The sequence below is a fragment of the Sinocyclocheilus anshuiensis genome, unplaced genomic scaffold (assembly GCF_001515605.1).
Source record: "Sinocyclocheilus anshuiensis isolate Anshui unplaced genomic scaffold, SAMN03320099.WGS_v1.1 scaffold234, whole genome shotgun sequence".
Classification (NCBI taxonomy): Eukaryota; Metazoa; Chordata; class Actinopteri; order Cypriniformes; family Cyprinidae; genus Sinocyclocheilus; species Sinocyclocheilus anshuiensis.
The window spans coordinates 1,055,526-1,078,008 of record NW_015544165.1 but is presented as its reverse complement, the minus strand read 5'-3'; the positions used below and the strand labels follow the sequence as shown (position 1 = coordinate 1,078,008).

General features: G+C 37.3%; 1 protein-coding gene across 1 annotated transcript in view; it reads left to right on the top strand.

Moving 5' to 3' along the window:
• Positions 1–22,483, top strand: part of LOC107695784 (peroxisomal membrane protein PEX14-like) — a 65,293-nt gene that overhangs the window by 30,337 nt on the left and 12,473 nt on the right. Inside the window, exons 4-7 of the mRNA XM_016495823.1 lie at positions 9,702–9,821; positions 13,210–13,295; positions 16,696–16,798; positions 21,960–22,057. Coding sequence (XP_016351309.1) covers positions 9,702–9,821; positions 13,210–13,295; positions 16,696–16,798; positions 21,960–22,057 — 407 coding nt within the window. The remainder of the gene's footprint in view (positions 1–9,701; positions 9,822–13,209; positions 13,296–16,695; positions 16,799–21,959; positions 22,058–22,483) is intronic.

The window sequence follows — 22,483 nt, the reverse complement described above, 5'->3', positions numbered from 1 at the left end:
TTATTATTATTTGATGTTTCCTCCTTTTGCTTTAATGCCACTCGATGAATTTCACAAGTTCATGTAAATCCTGATGATCCTGTTTTCTCAGACTTTTGGACCCCAGTGTGTTTGTGCTATTTATAATTCATACATGCATATCTGTGCATAAGTATCTGTTTTGCATGTGTGTATAATGTATATTTAGTTTGACTTTGACCTCTCCAAACAGCAACAGCAGGTTGTAATGGGGAACACGGTGAACTCAGGACTATCATGGCAATGTGCCCCCAGGGTGTGTTTGAACATCAATAGATCTATAGCTGGAAGACTCGGCCTTGTGCTATTGCTATTCTAATTTGATGTTGTATTTTTCATGCGGACATTTGGAGATCCTTGAACGAGGACACTATTTCCAGGTCACTAGCCTTTTAATTACCGACCCTTGTAACCGAGAGGTTATTGATAGAACTCAAAGCACAAAGCTGTTTACAACCACAGCCGACGAGTTATCATCAACGCTTCAAGTTTCATTTCTTTCGTTTCCTCTGCTCGCTCATGCAATTTCGGGTGGGACGCAGCTGCTTACACCCCGAGGACGACTTTGCTGTGATATTGCCGCTTGTCACGTAGTTATGAAAATATGCTAAACATTGGAATAGACAACTATTCAATATCCTCAATGGACGCTCCCGATGGGGCGATCAGACCATCAATCAGACAGCTTAATTAAGCCAATATGATTTAGGAATGATTTGTGCGTACATACAGTTCATAATGTCTGTTGTTAAGGATGGGTTTTGGATTAAAGTCACAATGACCCTTTTGTTTTAATTGTGGATCGCAATCAGGAACCTTTTGTCAACATGCAAACAGTTTTTCGTTTTGCCTAGTCCCTCAAATGGCAGAGAAGTGTAGGCTTTAAAGTGAGCCGTCTGTAAATTTGCATGTGCTGGAAAATCGTCTTGTGTCAGCACGGAGCCGTTTCTACTGAGCCTCACCTTCAACAATGTAATTATGTCACAATGTTGTATCACTCTGAAAGCAACTCGTGCAATTTGAAGGGTAGGAGGGAGACTAATCTAGAAGCAAAGTGCTGAGTAATCTTAAGCCAATTTCTCCTTATTAAATTCCTCCTGAAATTTACCATTTTCCCAGTGCCCTGCTGAGCTCACAGAAGCAATTTTAACACACTGCTCTGTGTGTTGTTCCTGCAGTGTTTTCCGTGCCATTCCTGGAGTTTGCTCGAAAGTTTAATTTGATTAACATCGTTCATATTAAAGCGGGCCTTAAACACGCTAGCCAAAATGACGGATCAGTGGTTATGAAGGTGACCTTTAATTTTCACTGTTTATGTCTAGTACCTATTAATTAGGGATAGGGTTAAGCCAAGGTCATTGTAATAATTGCTAAATGCAGGAACAAATTCTTCAATAGCAATTGTTGATGTACTCGTCTTGATTAGGTTTAGCATTTAAATTTTGTCTGTAATCTATGCTGTAGTTTTTCATTAAACATTTGTGCTCTGTTTTATCTTACACTACTTTCTTTGCATTCCATATGCAAATACAGCTTTTGCCACTGATAAATGCTTTACATCAGTTTTTCCCAATGTTTTTTTTTTGTCTTGTGTACTGTACGTCATCAGCTCTATCAGTAAGCCTCAAGTACCCCTTCGTCAACCCCAAACCAGAAATGTGTTCCTTTTAACTCTGATTATACTGGATATAATTTAGCATTATCTTTAATATTATTAAAGTGGCATTATTACAATGAGTCACTTTTAAACTAAAAGCAATCAATACTGTGGGTGAAAAATAGACTCATCCAGTTGCTTCTACTCAAACTAAAGCAGTATGAGGAATATAGGCTAGAAGCTGTTATTTTATAACTGCATTTAGTTTGATATCGGTTGGTTTTATAGCTTGAGACGCTTGATGGGATGAAAATAGGAAAGAGTGGTATATTGTTGTGAAGTGTGAGATGAGTAAAGAGCATTGTTGCAGAAATTTATCCCCATCCACACAAATTGCCTAAATAAATTTTATAAAAAAAAAAAAAAGCTGTTAACTACATAAAATATAATATAAAAATATATTTAAAAAATAAAATAAAATAAACCAACCTTTTTTATTTATTTTATTTTATCTTTTGACTTTTCTGCCTTAATTTATAGGACATTCAGAAATGATAACTACATACAATTGCATAAAGTATTTACATTTTTAAACATGAGGCAATATTTATTTATTTTTGGCTTTTATGCCTAAAACTCCCAAGGTACCACATATTGTGTTGCTTTTTTTAAAAGTGTAATGTAATTTCTGTTTTATAGGTTTATAGGTTTAACCAAACAACATTAAAATCTTTCCATATAGTTCCTGGTTGGCATTTGGTATGAGGTATAACTATAAGGTGATGTTGTTGATCTGTCTGTCATGATTTAAGTAAATGAGATGAGCATAATGGACATTACAAAGATCAGATTTCAGGTCATTCACCTCCCCCCAAAGAAAGACACATCCATCTTAATTTATAAAGCAGTTTAATGTCATATGTCTATGTAAATATTTTCCAGTTTTGCTCTATATTAACGTTGAGAAATGTCAAAGCCCCCATAAAATAAAACAATACCATCTTCTCGTGGAGTGGGGAGTTAAATTGGATTGCTGCAGCAAGCAGCCATAGTGGAGGGCAGCTGATGAAGGGGAAAATAGGAAGCACTTTGATTACATGTTGAAGCATCTTTACACAGCAATCTCTCCTACACGTATTATTTACATGCTGTTATGCTCTAATCCGCGCTGAAGGATACCTCCATGATTTCCAACCCTTTCTCTCTCTCTCAGTATTTCTGTCTCCCTCTCTTTTCAAGGGGAATGTGATTGGTCTCGGTACACATTCAGAGATATGCGCTAATGTTTTCTAAGCAGGTCATTTTACAGTGTAAATTGTGAATTACCGATCTCCCAGCACACCCTACATCATTACATCACTCTTTGATTGGGCTTTCCAAATGTGGGTGTATATGTACTTATTATCTAGGCTTGTGTTAAATGTATGCGATGTCCTTAACAAAGGTAGTTTAAAGAAGCTACATGTAATCACTGCCTTATTGCTGTGGTGTGTACTATTCTACCTATAATTCACCAAATTATTGTGTTGAGGAAGATCTGTGAATGAGCATTTCTTTGCTTGTTTTCAGGCAGTTGTCTCTATCTATGTCACATTGTCTTGGGTTAGTAATATCAATATCAGCTGGGGTTTTGTTTGTTGTGATTGCACTCTACAATCACTTTACAGTGTTTTCAGGTGACTGTTTTCAGATGCTATTTTATATGATCATTTTTATTTTTTAAGTTCTATCTTTTGGTTAAAGATTGTATTAAATATTTTATTCATTTAATTAAAATTAATTGTATTTTATTGAATTCTATTTGTATTCTTTTATTATTATTTTTATATAATATTATAATAATATAATTATTCTATTTCTTAAAAAATTATAAAAACACAGTGCCTCTGATACACCAGTGTTGAATCACCATGAATCACTATTCGGCTGCACAGTTGCTAAATTCACAGCGCCGTGGCAGAATGCATTTTGTTTATTTTCATTCAGAATTTAATTATTTGTGAACTGTTGACCCTTAAGAGCTGTTTTTTTTTTTTTTTACGAATCATCCAAAAACACTGATGAATCAATCTTAAATTCATGAGTTATCATTTTGAATCTGTTTATTGACTCATTCAATGATTCAAAAAGAATTAAGATTTCTTAGTGGCCATTCACACAGAGCTCGTTTTTGCGTTGAAAAACGTGAGACGGAGGCAGTGAAATGGAGAAGGTCTTGAAAAGAAAAATGCAAGGTCTTGTGAAGTTTTTTTAAAAACTTAAACTTTTTTTAACTTGCCACATTTTTTAAATGCCATGTCATGTGCAAAGATTTTGCAAAGGATTCAAGACGTATATGCAATTGTCAAAGGTCTCTGGTTATCACAACTTTACATTGAAAAACAATGGAAAAGCAGCGCAGTGGAATACAAAAATGTGTTTTGTGTGAACGGCCCCTCACTGTATTATGTGTGCGCATGGCAACATGTAGTTAAGCATACATTCGCGACAGAGTATTGTTTCTAATAAATTATATTTTAATTATGAGCAACATTAAATTGTGTTCTCACTCAGGGGAAATCACTAAAAATGAAGTGTGCCCACTGATACGTCGTTATCTTAAAAATTACAAGCTGAATTTTTCAGCTGACTGCTAGTTGGCAGCGGAACAGAATTTACTGTCCTTTATTTAGTGTCTCCAAGTTGAGTAACCAGGGATATAAAACTGTTTTTCCTTAGTTTTCCCAACAGAGAATGGATTTTCCCTTGTCTACTAGTCCCGTCACAAATAAGGCTGTGTATCAGTTCGGATGTCCCGAATCGATTCAATTCTGATTCACAAGCTCTTGATTCGATTTGATTCTTGATTTGATTTTGACATTTTTTTTTTCTTCTGGTAATCAAATAAAGCCATAAAACATTATTTTAATTTATTCTTTAATCAAATGAAAATCAAATCATTTTAATTTTTTGACAGACAAAGTGCTACACAACAGAGGTTTACGGTTAAAATAATAATAAAAAAAAAGTGTGATTTATTCCTTTAAAAATAAATTTTAATAATATGTATTAGTAGTAGTAGAAGTAGTGTTCTTACATTGAGTCTTAAATTCTACTGCATAATAATAATATATTTCTGTCACAGTTTCACCAAACTTTTATTTTGATGGGTTAGAACTGGCAGCTGCTATGTATATGATATGACGGTAGTTTTTCTCAAATTAAACGGTAAAATACTAATGATGTGACTCTCAGAGCAGCTGGAGATGATGTTTGTGTGTTCATATCATCATATAGTGAGACAGCAGAGGCTGAAAACACTGCGAGCGACACACGCGCTTCAGTAGGCCTATGTGTGTAGTAAACAAAACGTCTGCGCGTCTGCTCCATTCATTCATTAGTTGCAGAAATCATAGCAGCCTATGCGCAATGTCAAATGCTTCGACAGATTTGTAGTATTGCTACAGCATTTCACCTCAGCATTGCAAATCACGCATCTTGCTTGGCATCTCCGCCATGTTAAGCACTGAATGAATGACAGGCTTTCCGTTGTAACATCGCACAAGATAAATAAGAGGGTGACAACTAGTGGAGAAGACTAACGATAAGATTCACGTTAATCAGATCTTGTGTTAAACATTTGCGTAAATAAATACGTTATCGATTCGCGGCTTTTCGACCACATTATAAAAAACGATGAATCGAAAAATCTATTTTTTTTTTCCCCAGCCCAGCTCAACTTCACCCAGCAGCTTCCAGTAAGCCTGAATGTGAACGGCCGACACAAGCTGCTGAGTTCAGTGCCCTGATCTTTGATCTCACTTGTGTTCTTCCTGTAGTCATTTCATTATGCTTAAAGGGCCATGAGTTACACTGGTGCATTGCAGGTGTAATACCGCTCACGTCATGAAGGTAAAGAAATGGTTCATCATCCCTGATATTAATAGGAAAGAGTTTGCAAGTAAGGTGATGCGACTCACCCCTTGGACAGGAATGGCAATGACCAAGGCCTGCATAGAAGACAAAGGGATTGATGTGGTTATAAATTACTCCACGGCGCCACCTAGGCCAGCCGCTTTTCACTTTGTCATCAGGAGAAGGAGATAAAGCAGGAAAATGACCAGAGTCCTCCTTTTTTTTAATACATAAATGAATACGCTATGAGAGCAATCGTGTGGGACATGGACTTGACATGTGAAGTCTCACAGAAACGCTCTCAGTGACCTCCATCTTTACGACCTTAAGTATTTTTCTTCTTGTTCAATCTGGTATTATTATAAGAAGTAATATTCACCAAGCGATTTTGTTCAAGCCTTGTTGGTCTGCTGAAAAAGAGCAGCCGTTCAGTAAGCAATTTTATAATTGTCCCTGTGAGCTTGTTCTTACCCTATGAAGTTCACAAGTGCCAAAATTGGAGAACTGCACTTTATGGCTGAATGAGTCGCCTCATCACTCTTTGAAAAAAGGGTGAAAAAAAACACATCCTGAAAATAAGAGCCCAGAAAATAGAGCCATAAATAATACAGCGAGCAATGGGTTTTCCTTTAAATAAATACTGATCAGGTTTATGTTGATAGACAATAGAAAACGTAGCCCAGATATGCAGTTTACAGTATTTATAGCTGTAATATCGCAGTGCCATCTCCGTAATTTCATGCCCCAATGAGAATGGCAAGGTCAAAGCAAATGCTTCGACTGAGCATCTGCTAATATGGTGACTCATAAACAGGCTCTGCGTGTATCAGGTGCACCAAATAATACAGTATAATGAAATACAGAATAGCTTTCCATTATTGTTCTTTTTTTACGGTGTCATCATTAGGTGTAATTTATGGCTAAAAAAAATTAATCTTATGCAGGTCGATCTGAAATGGAGGTCCGAGGGGTCATTCCACAGGTTTTGGAAACTGTAATAAATTTCGTGTTTCCTTTTTGTGTCCTTTTCCTTTTATATGTAAAATTCACTCTTGTTGTCCTTCTTTTAAATTGGATCTCAAAGGTCTTTCATTTGGCGTCCCATTTTCTTTGTAATAAAGGCATCAGAGGAGACAAAACAGCTGAGTGAGTCCGAAAACCCGAAAGAAAAGCAAACGCGTTAATGAATTTGCATGCATCTTATTCGGATGCACGCCGGACCCCTTTGAAATTGCACGGGGGGTGCTATTTAAGAATTCAAATGATGTTACAAATATGTACATATTTGTTCATTACGTCCTTAGAAAATGTCCCCCTCGTTCTGAGGTGAACTCACGAAAACGTGAACTTCCTGAGAGCGTCTTTACGGCGAGGTGAGTGGGAGGAAATGAGAGGGGGGCCTTCAAGTCTCATTCAATAGTCTGCCACCATGCAGTCTGGTGTGGTCAGATGAATAGGGAGTCCAGGGACACATTATTGCTTATTGGACAGTACAGGCTGACTGCACCAGCTCAGCACATGGCCATGGCTGCTTCCTGGCACTTTGAATGCCATGCAAGACAGGATGACCAATATTTGCCTTAAATTATTCAACATTTTTCAGGGCCATGTCAACCCCCACAGAATCTGCCCTCCTTTTAACTTTGACCTCAACCTAGAGATTCCTGCAAGAGAGGTAAAAACGGCTACATGGGCATTTTAATGAAAGTTGTGACGGTATACATTTTGTTAATATCATTCTTGACAAGTAAGGGAGAATATAGTTATATGTACAGAGATCGGTGTCATAAATTCTAGATGAAAACGTTTTGCTGCTGTGAATGAGGAAATTTTGTATGATTTAGAGCTGATTTTTTATGAGGTGGTATTTGAAAGAAGTCTCTTATGCTCACCAAGACTGACCAAAAAATACAGAAACATTTTGTTACAATTTAACCATTTTCTATTTTATTGTATTATACATTTTTTTTATGTGATGGCTAAAATTTCAATTTTTTTTTTTTTTTTTTTTTGTGTGATCAACTTTTTATTGTCTTTCAAATATAAGCAAAAGAACATCATTAAAGCAAACAACCAAGGAAGGAGGAATAACTGACATATCAATAATTAAACAGTCAAAAAAAAAAATTTAAATAAAGAATACAAATAAATAAATAATATGCAGATTTGATGATCAGTCATTTCTGTTTTATAAAAGCCACTCAAGTCCACTTTTTGGCTCTAGCCACTAATTATTTTTGTTATGGACATAAACGGATATCATTTGTCATAATGTAAATTCATTTTTTTTTTTTTGCCTCTGGACAGCAAGTTTTTTTTTTTTGCTATCTATATTTGCACTGTCCCCACTAATTTTTTTTTCATGATATCTTTTTGTCATAAAAAAAAATGTATTTCTATTTTTTTTATTAAACATTAACTTTTCTTAAAAAAAAAAAAGTTAAATTTGTACCCAATTAATTGCTATAATTAAACTCTCACACTGTTATAAATTGAAACTTTTACTGGAAAACCATGAAACGCAGCAATAAAAACAGTGCGATAAACCATGCATCCCTACCTCTGCTGCATTTGTGTGCTCCTGTATTATTTTGCAGTGTTGTTAGTGTGGCTCTGTGAAGTGTGACTGTGATTTCATACCCAGCAGACAGGGCTGAACAGCCTCAGACTCTGTTCTCTGCCAAGCTTCCAGCTCTCTCCGCTCTATTTAAGCACATGTGGCACTGGCATTTGCCACATTTATGATGTGTGTATTACAGCGCAAAAACAGCTTGCTGTCTGCTCTTTAAACAGCTCAATTTGGAGCAAAGCTCAGCCTTTTGGCTCTCTGGCAGGCAGCCGTGCCGTATGAAAGCATGTGGAATAGAGTAGCGCAATGCCCAAGGGGATATCTCCAGTAAACAGAGCAAGTGTGCGCGAGAGAGAGACTAAATACGCAATGACAGACTTGACACACTCCAGTCTACTGTGGACAAACAAAGGTCAGAGGGAGTGTGTATGTGTGTTGTAGGATACAGTAGATTTATTAAATTGATATGTGTAACTTACAGTTTAATAGAAACTGGAGCCTTTTTAAACTATTGGCTCTAAATGGAGATGTTAAAGCATTTGGGTTTTATGTGCCTATTGTAGAGGAAGCCCATAATGTTTTCCCGCTTTTATGTCTTCATTAAATGTCAAAGTAAGTACATTCTACTAACAGGCTTTTTCCGCCTCTGTCTTTCTTTTCCCAGTATTTCTCCGGTCTCTCGTTGCCGTCTACTCCATTGCCGCTCTGTTTAGGCCCACATAGAGTCACTTAATCAAGACAAGACGCAGACCAATGACTGTGTGCAGTGTTGGAAATAAACCAGCTTTTTTTTTTTTCCACAAAAGGAAATATTAATATTAGATTTTTTCCCCTCTCCTGTCATTTTCCATCAGGGACCTCTATGCAATTTAATCACCACTAAAATCATTAAAAAAGATCTGAAGATTCAATTATATTGGCATTTGCAAAATTATGTAATACATTTACATTACAATGAAGAAATTAAAATAATGCATTTTATCTGTCTGGGGTTCCGCTGAGCTCTACCTGGGGAAATATAGCAGCAGGAAATGGACCAGCTCTGTTCTTGAGATCTGAATGTAATGGAGAGGAGCTCAGAGCTTTGGACCTCCAAAGCTGCTTCTCCTGGTATATGTCTGCCGCCTATAGTGCTGTTAACCTAGTTTAGCTAGAGTTTTAACATTTAGATCTATTTGCAGGTTGCAATGGACAGTCAAGGACACAGTTCCACTTAATATCACCACTGTTTCCTCTCATATTGCACTGTTTTTCTAGTACTTTCTGGAGTTTTCTGGAGTGCCTTCGATCTTGTGAGTGACAAGGCACTGATTCTTGAGTTCTCAGAGATGAAAGGTTACAAATAATTTTGGAACAATCTGTTCAGGTTTCAAAAGTAATGTTAAGTATTTATTACAAATATGTATTAGCTAGACTGCTTAAAATGAGGAAGGTTTTCTAAAAATACCAAACTATTTCTTTACAGCTTGTGTTAAGGAATTATTAGTTGACCACATGCACTGTATATGCACAATTACTTTATATATAAAATATATAAATTAGTACAACTTGATTTTTTTAAAATGTTTTTGTAAATAGCTTATGTTGATGTGTTTAATGTCATACCACCTTCTCTCAATGTAGGTCTGACTGATGAGGAGGTTGATCTGGCTATCGAGTGGTCCGGTAGTACGGAGGAGCCTCTAACTGTCGCTGTTCCCAGACCTGCACACATCGCTCACCCTGTTCCACTGGCCCCGTACAGTGAGTATGACCACAGTTGCTTTTGCTAGGATAGGTGGTCTACCCTATATCCCCTCCACTCGCCCACCCGCTGTATGTTTCTGCGGCCCATGCGCTCCTTAAACATGACTCGTCTAGTCTAGTAGATTTTCTCTACCAAATGGTGCGTGACTATATTAAATGAGTCCTCCAATCTCCTCTGTGTTCCCATAATCCTGTTTAAACCTTCACCCGTACATCAATTCAAAACGGGCCAACTGCGTGGAATACCTTGGAATATCATGCTGATATTTTTATAAGCGTCCGAACGTAACTTATCTTAGATGAGTGGTTTTCAAAGGAAATGAGTGGTGTAGAGCATCCCATTTGCGTAGGCACAAAATTAATTCTGGCACGGCCTTGCGATATGATGTCCGCACCGTTATGACAAGCTCTGGTTGGTTGGCCTACCGAGGGCCTTTCTGCAGCCTGTATCTTTATTACCTCCGTGGGTTATGAGCTCCAGGCCGGCCGCTGATTTACCAATCCTGAATGAAGTTCGCATAATGCTTAACCTGTAGGACAATGATTCCAGATGTATTCCACCCTCATTTATTGCCACCCTGTCCTTGACTCCCCGCCATCTCATGTTTTGTAATGAAAGCGATGTTGATGGGATGGCCATGTAGTTAGGTTTCAGCCCCACTAGAGTGGGGGGTTTTATATCAAAATGGCTATGAGAGAATGGCATAATGAGGGGAGAGTGAGGAGATCTTCGCGGGGGTCAGGTTGGAAAGAGGGGGTCCCTCTCTTTGATGTCCTTGTTATGGGGACGATGCGTCTGGACCCGCATCCATCTCTGTCGGAGTAATGGATACTCTGATCTCTATTTTCAAGCGGCAGAAGGACAGTAGGGCCTTTTCTGAACCCAATAAATTTGAACAGAGATTGGAAAAAAGGGGAATGGAGGCCATGCTCACACCTTAAGTGACCAAATAAAAAGCAGGAGTGGAAAGTGGAGGTGAAGGGGCTACCCATGTGGAAGAAGGACCTCCGTTTGGACCTCAAGTTGAAGTAGGAGATCGGTCACGGCCGCCGGCTAAGCTCAAGGACTCTGAAATCGCCCAGACTGCCATCATGCGTGTCCTGCACGCCATGCTCCCACAAGGACACTTCAGTTAATGGTGTTTACCATCGATACAAAAAGTGATGTTGTCAGAAGTTCTTTAAATGGACGTTTTTGATGTACTTTCTGGTGTAGAATGTCACCTTCATTCAGCAGAACTAAGCTTCAGTCTTCAGTGACAAGGCACTGATTCTTGGGTGTTTCCTAGGAGAAGAAAGGTTAAAAGTGTAGAAATAAAAGTTCATTTACCTCAGAATTATTTTTGGAGTAATCTGTTCTCTTCTATATGACTTCTTCAAATGAAGAAAATCATCTAAAACTGCCAAATGATTTCCTTACAATTTGTGTTAAAGAGTAATGACTGAGACAAAAATATTTGCACAGTTACTTTATATATGAAATTATATATAAACTTTATTTTTTATTTTCTACTATGTCTGCTTTATTTTAATCAAGACTTTAAACATGGTCACATGGTGTAGGAGTAGTATAAGATAATTTATTAAAAGAGAAAACAAAATGATACATTTGTGTAAAGAAAAGTCGAGTGATCCAGTGTAAAATGTGCTATTTTAAAAATTAATGGCAGGTAAAATTGTGGGACATTCTCAAGAATCAGTGCCATATTTTATTTGGGTCTCCCTAATAGACCTCTAATATAATTAATCAGATAAAAACTGCTTGTTCAGTTACGCATTAAAAAAAATGAAAAACTACTATTGCTTTGCTGGTCTATTAGAGAGCCTGTCTATTTGTATTCAGTAGAGCAGATTCAAACAAATTACAGTAACACACCTGTTCCGCAGACCACGCTATGTTACAAAATGGAGCATTTTGTATCTGACATGTTGACCTGCCAGAGCCAGGCTTGCTTTAATTACTTCTCTGTTTGGTGTGCCGTTAAACATTTGCATGATAATTTCTCCCTCCTTTCTGTTGGCTGAGCCTTGCCACATTGCCTCAGCGTGAATTGAAACGGCTGAGTTGAGTTTTTCCCTAATTCCTAATTGTTCTTTTCATGATATTTAAGTGGTTCAGCATTTGATTTTTCATCATCATGCTGCTCCAAATTTTGATGCATGTTAAATTCCTTTAAAGCAGAGCATTCTGTCAGGTCTCGCTCCCAGAGAAAAGCATTTTAATTTTCTTTGTTTTTTTAATCTGCACTGAACTGTTTTTTTTTTTTTTTTGCCTTCTGCCAGGTCAACTGTCTCTCTCTGAGAATGAGTGTGAGGGGTGAGGAGGGATCTTTGATGTGGGCTTTCATTTCCTGATAGTACTCGTTGTTCTTATGCGACATTCACACCTCATCTCACCACTAGTGAGCACTTGTGCAAGGTCTGAGCAGAAACCGTACGAGTGATTTTTTTTAAACAATTCTCATTTTCATTTCTTCAAGATCACAATTACCCTTAACAAAGTGCTTTTCCCCTCAAATACTGTAAGCGGGAGTTTCCGTTATACTCAGTCATAGCTGATGAAATTTCTGTTTTACAGTAATGTGGTACTTAATCTAAGAGTTCAGATCTAGTTTACACTTCCACAGCCACGTGTAATCAGAATTCGTATTTTTTTTCTTTCCCCTTTCCTTCTAGGAACAAGAGCACCAATTCATATAGACGTATTTAGACTATAAACTTTAGTCATTGTAGACACTACTTTTTTTTCCCCAACAGTTTTTCAACAGTAGTTTGACGTAAACAAAAAAAGCTGTGAAGGGTAGAAGTGCAGGCAGTGCGTGGTGCAGTCACAAGTCTAATCAAATGTTTACAGTCAGTGGTTTCTATTTTTTGTCTTGTGGAAATTTAGATTGATAATATTATAAAATATTTCATATAAATATTTTTATAAAAGAAATGTTGCTATATTTTTCAGTTTTTCCACAATATTTAATATGCATTTAGATAATTTCTTCCACTCTTGATAATTTTTTTTAATCAGCCATTTTGACCAAACACTTGCAGAGCATAAAATTCCTACATATTACATTTTTGCTAAAGCTTTTTTTAACATATGAAAAAATATGAGGGGTCTTTCGTGGAAAAATTTGAGTGATGATTCAAACAAATCACTGAATCAGTGTTTTGAATTGATTCATTAAAATGGACACTTTATACCGATTCACAGAAGTGATCTGGGTCACCGGCACCATCTTAAGCAAAAATGCATTCAAGAATGATTTTATTAGCAAATTGCTCAAAAATTCTGCTTGTTTTTCAGAATTAGGCCATTGGATATACTGCATTTCTGTACACCGCAGTTTTGTTTCATTCATGTCAAATTAAATTGTGTGTATCTTTGCAGGTCCCTCAGGTTACAGATGGAGAGACTACAGTGCCCTGGCTGTCATCCTGGCAGGAATGGCCTTTGGCTTCTATCATCTCTACCGGGTGCGTGTCTAAGTGCCACCAAAAGCCTATTTCTCTAAATGTGTTTATTATTCTGAGAACTCAAGCTTTTCCCAGCATTTTTACTTTTGTATGTGTTTTTTACATTGATGATGTAAATCACTGTGGTTACAGTGTAACGTCATCGGAATGAGCTCAACTCAACCCCTAGATCTTTCTTTATTTTCCCTTTCGGAAAAACCCAGATACAGTACTCTTGCTGCTTTCCAGTACTATCACAACACGGTTTTGTACGTGGGCACGGATGGGTGCGTGGGCCCTCAGGCCCCGTCGAGTAAGGGAGAGACCCTGTTTCTCAGTGACATTAAACCCACACTGCCCACAGGAGCATGTGGACTCCATTACTGTGTTTTATAAGAGAAAGAAAATGGAGCAGTGGCCTTTAAGAGAGCATTTACAATGACATTGTATGGAACTCCCTTGATGTCATGATTAGGAATGCATGTTTAGCTTCCTAAGCTTCCGTCTGCACTCGGCTACTTCAGTCAATCAGTCCCTCTGCTGCTCTCAGCACACGCAGTCTATAAAGCCAGTAGCCCACATGACAGCTCTTACTAATGTAGTGAGCCAAACCCATGTCATTTTAACAGAAAAAGTCACATTTTCCTTTTATACGAGTCAGTGTTTTACAATCTGAAACTGTAGCTTGTTCAGTACTTAAAGTGATGTTTTGAGAATGGGACTTCAACTCTCATTTTTATCAACTTTCATTTTCACTCATTCTCATTACTGGTGCTTGCTCAGGAAGTCATTACTGTTACTATTCCTATTTCATTGTTGCTATCATTAGTTGAACATACCTTAATCCTAGTTAGGGGTTTGTTTAAATAGTAATAGTAATACACCCCAAGTATTACATTTGCAGGTTACTAACACATAACTCGTGCTTTAATAAATATAATAATAAATATAAAAATATTAAATAAAGAATACATTTTAATAATGAATATTTTTTTTCAGCAAGGAATCATTAGATTGATCAATAGTGGCAGTAAAGACTTTGATATTGTTACAGAAATATCAAATAAACGTTGTTCTTTGGAACTTTCTATTAATCAAAGAGTACTGGGGAAAAAATGTATGAATTTCCAGAAAAAATGTTTCTAGTACTGTTTCTAATACTAAGAATAAGAAATGTTTCTAGATCATCAAATCTGCATATTAGAATGATTTCTGAAGCATTATGTAACACTGAAGACTGGAGTAATGGATGCTGAAAAATCTACTGTACCATCACAGTGAATCAATTACATTTTAAATATATAAAAAAAATGTAATTACATTTTTACAATGATTGCAATTAATTTAATTGCAATCATTTTTCACAATAGTACTGTTTTTACTGTATTTTTGATCAAATAAGTGCATCATTGGTGAGCATAAGAGACTTCTTTTAAAAATATTACAAAATTTCATTTCATTTAAAAAAAAAAATTAAAAAGTCTTACCAACCCTAAACTTTTGAATGGTAGTATGAACCAGCAAATTTACTAAAAGATTGTATATAAGACTTTTGCTTGGCAGACAATAAAATTGGCAAAAAATAGACATGATTAGTGATGACAATATAATAAAGACTTTGGTGTGAGTTCTTTGAATGTTCTAGCAACATACAAAAAACACTCCAAACACAACCAAGTAGTGACGCCTTGGCAACTGTTCGCAATACTCTTAGCATTATTGAATTGATTTTTGTGCAGGCAAGCACCACTCACATTTTCGTCAGAAAATGCAAAACTGTCCTTCTTTTTACTCTCTGTAACTCTCTTGCTCGCTCGATTCTCACTTTCGTTCTTTGTGTCTCGCTCACACACACACACACAGTTTGTGGTTCTCCAGTCCCCCGCGTGCGTCTCTGCTGTTCAGAGGATCTGTGCCCATGACTGGAGGTGCTGTTCCCTGGTGCGAGAGCTCTCACTGCTGTCATGTCAAAGGAACGGCTCACCGGTGCCACCATATGCCCCGGCCTCCACCTCCACTTTATTTATGCTATAGAGCACATTGTAAACAGCACTCACAGCAGCTCTCTTATTAACTACCCTGGTGTTGACACTTATTCTGATTTTTTTTCAACTTAAAAGTGTGTATTACTTATGCCAGTGTCAACAATGTTCGCTCCGCTGTGAAAACCTGTTAAGGCCAACTGTTTTCCAGACGGAGAGCCTGCACACGCACATTACGCTTTACAGCACCCAGCTATTCACCAAATGCCATGTTAATCCCCCCATCTATGTGCTGTTTGTTTGTCTGGGAAAAAAAAATCGACGTGTGCATTTAAAAATAAAACAGTGATGGCGTGAGAACCGGGTGGCAGCTACCGGAAGCGCTAGCCGTCTGACCTTTGCCGCTTATTCTCAGTGTTTGGAGATGTTGTTCTACAAGGCTTAAACTCTGACAAGCAATTGTCCTCAGAAGGTGACATGTTCAAATGGAGAAGCCAGCCTGTGGGCTAAAAGACTTAATGATGTTGAACCCAGAGTCATGCCCCGATGCTTAATTCTTGGCCTCTGTGTCAGCCATTGAGGCAAATTGCTCTGGATGAAGTGAGAAAACCACAAGACTTTTGAGAGGGATTAAAAAAAAAAACGTCTTGTTTTTTTCAGCATGAATGCAGGCCTATTAATCATAATTCATATAATGAAGTTTTATCTGCTGTTGCCAAACACAATACTGAATTTGATGCTGTGAAATCAAGCTCAAGCACTAGTATTGTTTGGATCCCCCCCCTGTTTAATATCATATTGTACTGATACACTGTAAGCTGTAATAAAACATGCTATCTTTATCCAGCCTCTCTCAAATGTAGCTTTAACAAGTCATTCAAATGAATCACTTCCATTCAGTTTCAAAACAGGATTTAGCCAATTTCTGCTTGTCATTTTAGGTCTTTATTTTAGGGATATATTTAGTTTAATGGTGATGTTCATCATTTTCAACTCGGTTATATAAATTAGGGTTTATTCTAGTGCTTTTAAAATTTGTACATTTATTTTGCTCAAGATTGTCACCTAATTATTAGAATAGCATATTAGAATAATTTCTGAAGGATCATGTGATGCTGAAGACAGGAGTAATGACTGCTAAAAATCCACAGGAATAAATTACATTCTAAAATATAGTAAAATACAAATTATTTGTTTTAAATTGTTATTTCGCAATATTTCTCATCAAACAAATGCCGTAAAGCTCTCAAAAATAAACCATGAGATTTTATCCCTTCACTGAGGGTTTTAGTTGAGTTTTGGTTTGATTACACTAACACTAATAGATTAGCCCTTTGTCTATTTTTCGACATGTAGCGACAGAGCGTGTCCTGGTCCGCTGGCCTGTTTTCCCTGTTCCTGAGTGGAATTCTAATAGCGTGCCATGTTTTTAATTGCAGAAATACATCCTTCCCCTCATTATGGGCAGCAAAGAGGACAAGAAGCATCTGCAGCGGATCGAGAGCAACATCGCGGATATGAGTGGCACGCTGACACAGACAGGTGAAGATTAATATCTTCATCACTTTTTCCTCCTTAACATTTTCCTTAATTTATCTGTCGCCAAAATCTGCTCACATTTTGCAAATGACGGTCCTGTCATTTTGCTTTAATTTGAAATTGCTTGTTTACTGTCAGCTCAGCTTCAATTAATTACGTTTCGCTGAAAAGCTCTTAACCTCAGAATATTAATGAGGGGAAGAGGAATGACAGCGTTTCTTTTCTTTTTTTTTTGCCGCCTTAACTGCATGGCAAGAAAGTTCATTTTAATTTTCGGCGTGGTGGTGTGGCTCCCCGGTTGGGCCCCGAGCGCACTGGTGATTAAGTGTGTGGTGACAGGTGCATCTCCCGCCTTGGACAGGTGAGGAATCTCAGCTAGTCTGTCAGTGAGGGATGCCTCTCCTCTCTCCTCCTCCTCTCTTTACCCACTACGCAGCCGGTGTAATTAAACATCCCGGCAACCATGAAAGCGGGACACTTCCCGAAGAAACTTTGTCTCGTTAGTGCCGCAGTCGACTTACAGCTGGGTGGCTCCTTCTGTGTAAATGACAATTCACTCTTGCAATGTTTCATTTATTTCTTTATTTATTATTCTAAAGAAAGACAATGCAGGACAAAGGATGCAGTTTATTTTCTTACAGTTTTTACAAAGCAGCACTCTGATATTCGTCTGGTTAAGATTTTATTCTAAACCTCTAAACTTTCACAGTTAATTTGAACTGAATTACTTCACATGAAACTCCAATGGTTTTTTAGTAAATAATTTCAGATTTAGCTATGCTTTATTTATTTAGTTATTAAATCTATTTGTAATGTCTATTGTTTTTAAAGTAAAAAAAAAAAAAAAGATGTGACTAGAATATTTGCTATTCAAGTTCAAGCTATTTGCTAAGACAAGTTTTACAGTACATGCTGAAATGCAATTGGTCTTTTTTCTTGTTTTTTTTTCATGTCTATTTTCATACTTAATGAATGGTATTGTCTTCCTTAAGTATATTTAATCATTAAAAATAGGGATGCACCAGTATACCAATTTTTGTCTAATACCGATAAGCTGATAATTTTCCAACAATATCAAAATTATTTCTTAATTTAGATATAAATATGTTCAAAATAAAAAAAGCTTATTTTTATACAGTTATTTTGGAAATGGCTTTAGGCATCACAACATTATAATGTACATTATTAAAAATGGATAATCATTTTGAGATTTGTAAAGATAACATTTAACCGTGTTATTAATTTATTTGTTTTTTTAAAGATTAACCTTAAGTGAGCATTAGACTAGTGTAAAGGTCATTTTGATGACAAATGTTTTCGCTTGCAAATCACTGTTCACAGGCTTGCAGTGCTTTTGACCGTCTTTTGGCGAAAAAAACGTGCCAAAAGTGTAAGCGCGGAAAAATGGAAGTCAGAAGCATGCAGATCATATTTATTTTGCGTTAGCATGAAGCTGCAGTTTCACAATACATGAATTACACTTACGAATAACAGTAAAATGCTGCAAATAATTTTTTCTTGCGCTTGAAACCTGATTTTCACCTTTACAAAGCTTCTCTTGCGCATGCAAATTTAATTTACGCTTACAGTCTTGTGTACACTTCCACAACTCTTACCCTGCGTATGCAAATCTTTTTGACGTCATTCTACCTTCATACACATGCCCTTGATACGAATTCTAAATGTGATGTATGTTTAACTGTCAACTTGAGCTTTGAATCCGTGGCGGAAGGAAGTAGTTCCGCACAAAAGAGGGTTTTATTAGGCACTCCGTTGTTTCTTGTTTAATTACACGCATGTTCCGTCAAACTGTTGTATAAACGCAATATCACTCGAGTATGAGAGCGAAACCGGCTCTATATCAGGGGCTGTGATTGCCTCCGCCTCTGGCCTAATCACAGCCGCTGATATATAGCCGGTATCGCTCTCGTACTCGAGTGATATTGCTCATATATATATACAATTTAAAGTCCTGTATTTCTAGGTGGCATACATTTAATTAGTTCATTTTAATTCTATCAATGTTTCCTGCACCATTGTTCAGTGCCACAGTAAAACAAATCATATTACATATTATGATTTTACATATTATTTTCACTTGTAAATTTTCAGTCTAAATTGAGTGTAATGAGTAAAAGTGTCCAGTACTGTTAAAAAAAGTCCCTCTCCAGCTGCCTAAACATATTTCTGCTACGTTAAGTATTTCTTTTCAGTCTAGCTGAATACCATGTACACATTTGAATTTTGAAAATTGTTGATATAGAACACGCAGTCCATAAAGGTGAAACAGTACATGCAAAGCATTCTTGCCATATAATAGACAAAAGACTTCTTGTCATTTATGAAGTAAACTTTGTCAGAATGTGCTTGCCGATTAGCCATATTAATATTTGCCTTATAAAACCATGGAAATGATCTGGATCTATGCATGGATTTCTGATCTCAGCATAGTCTTCTGTTATGCATATAGTATTGTTTTCATTATCCAGGAGATCAAAATAAGCTAATTTGGGGCATATAGGATAAAGACGAGTGATTTTAGTCAGCTGTGTCTTTGTATTACATTGCCCATTGCCCAGTTTTTGGTGTGGGGTGGGTTGCTGAAAGGCCAGTCGATTGTGAGCCATTGCGTGCAAGCTTGATGTGGGTTTCTTTATCTGATTATCAAATGAGCCTCTTCATTGCATTTTGGTTCATATATGCAAAAAAACTCTCCTTTGTATTACGCTGCCTGTCTGGCCCTCATTAGATTTGGTTTTTAGCAGGATTCCTGTTTTGTTTAACGTCACGTTCAGATGATAAGAGTTTTTTTATTGTTCCGGACTGAAGCTGCTTTTCATATTAGTATTGTGAATCACTTGTTCCTGACAATCTTTTTTTTACCACTCTCTCCCTCCTTCCCTCTGCCACTCTCTCGTTTTCTCCTGGTAGAGCCGTACCTACCCCGTCACTCAGTCAGTCACTCCGCTGATCTAATTTGCTGTGGCTGCAGTAGCCAAGTTGCTATTGTAGTTAATGACTGTTTCAGTTAACAGTTTGGGAGAGGGTTGCAATTACGGAGTGAGTTTAACGTGAGTAATAGCAAGTGACTGCCGTTCTTGCCAATTGCCCGCACCCCTTTGTTAAAAGTTAATGTATTTCTCTAGTGCCAAGTACATTGGAATGATGTATTCCTTTGAATGTGGCTCCATTACTCCTGCAGCCTTTAAGTGTAGGCCTTGACTCCCATTATGATTTCCCAACAACTTTCCACAGGTCTTGGAAGCATTTTGTCGCACACGCGCACTCACACTCGTGCCGGCTGTAATGGAATTGTGCTAGCTGCTTGGTCTCTTTGTCTGCAGAGAGCATATTGGTGACCAGCTGGCCAATAAAGGCTCAGACAGGCCCTGACATATGCAATGTACATTATATTGAGGTATTTACTGAATAATTTACGCTATACACACTGTCTGCCTCCTCACAGCAGCTGCGAAGCCACTTGCAGGATCTCAGATTCAGCCAATTGTTTTCTCCAAAGAGAACGTTTGTGGAAACCTGAGCCACACTAAATGGAGGCATTATTTCTTGTGTTTTGAGTATGAACTGAGTGTTTTGTGGGTTTAGAGGTCTGGTGCAATTGCTGCTCGTTCTCAGTGTAAAATTGTTGGAATTGCTGTTGACGTAGGCTGTTGTGGCATTCCTGCTTTATTTTTGCTTTATTTTAGACCTCTTAGCTATTTTATTCATAGTTATAGTTCGAAGATCACTTGAGCACCATGGCTAAATGTAATTTCTAACCATGTGCTTCTACAGAAGATTAAAAAATGTATCTATTTAATTAATCTAATGCATCCATGATCACATATAAACTCAGATCTATAATAAGTAGTTTTTCTTTCTTTAAAGGGATAGGTCACCCAACAATACAAATTCTGCCGTCATTTACTTGTTGTGAATCCCATATGGTTTGCTATGTATCAAGTTTTCTGTAGCCATATGACTGGTTTGTCTAGGGACTGAAAATATTCCCCTCTGTCATATAGCATTGAAACACACATTCAAACTTGTGATGTATGAACCAAGCAACCAGGTTTGAATGTGCATTCTGAGAAACATCTCCTTTTGTGTTCCACAGAAAAATAAAAATCTCACTAGTTTGGAACAACATGAGGATAAATAAAGGCAGAATAAAATTTTTTGAGTTAACTGTTTCTTTAAATATGTTTTTAGAGAAATCGTAACAACAAATCGTATTTCAGTTCTCTTATTAATACTAATACGCTAATCTGAAAGGACAAGTTTGTACCATCATTACTATTTAGCAAGGAAAACTTCAGCGTCTGTTATTTTGTAAGTAGTCACCTAATGAGACAGACGAAGGCTGTGAGAGAAAGAAGCATGTAACAGCTCTTAAGCAGAAAGTGGAAAGGCTGTTTCTATGAAAGGAGAGCCCTGGAACTGTGCGCCGGAGAGCCAACAGTCGGCAGCTAATAATATCTGCTGATGTTAATCTAATTAGAGATGATTTAACACTTTACAGAGCATGATTTATAGAGGCGTTTATTGGTTTTCTGTAACGTAATCAGTTTGGAAACTTAATGCATTGTTTGGGAATGCATGTGTGACTGGAAACGGGGAGAGCGACTTGTGCTCTAGGTTATTTGAAATGATACCCCCATTAATAACACCAACTCTGGCCCTGCTAGGGCTGTTTTTCTTGAGCTTTCTCTAATCCTCGGGACCAGCACAATCTGACAATAATTCAATCTTCAGAGAGGGAGGAAAATTAGCTGTATTTAGTAAGATTAGTGAGGACAGTAGTGTCTAGCCCTCCTGCCTCCCAAATGAGCAGGGTTTTTTTCTATCTTGTTGATTGTTTGGAGAGTTCCATAGAGCCAGCGTTTCAAACCCATGCTAATGGAGGTTAAGAGACCCTGATTTGATATAAGAGCAGACGTAGGTGATTAATCTTATACAAATAGAGGTGTCTTATATTACTGATTGAGCTGAAGGCTAAATCAAAGAGAAAACCACAGCGTGTTGATCATCGGTAATGCTTTCAAACAAACAGATACGTCGGTTTGCGCTGGATCTCGACTACAGCTGCCGTTTCTTTGCTCGTGAAGTTCTGGTAATTGTTTTGGGTGTAGTCTTATCTTCATTTGTGTGTTTTTGGATGCAGTCACCCAGTTGCAGATGACCCTGGCTTCAGTGCAGGAGCTGCTGGTCCAGCAACAGAAGAAAATACAGGAGCTGACACAAGAGCTGGCTAACTCACAGGTAATCACACGACACTTGCCACAATGGTAAACGGGGGGGAATTAAAATATAATTATGTAAATTCTGTCATCATTTACTCACGCTCGTATCATGTTGTTCTAAACCCATAAGACGTTCTTTCTTCTATGGACCACAAAAAAAGATATTTCACAGAAAGTCCAGTATACTCTTTTTGATGATAGACAGCCCCATAAAAGTAGTCCATATGACAACTTGGGTGATGTTACACCTAAGTATCTTCTCTTATGAATCTTAAGGATCTAATGAAGTCAAACAATATTTTTATGTGAATAACGAGGCAAAATTTAAGTTATTCACTGATAATATTCCCACAGCTCTTAAACTTTATTAAAGGGATGGTTCATTGCGATTTCACTTTTTTAATGTTAGTTAGTGTGTAATGTTGCTGTTTGAGCATAAACAATA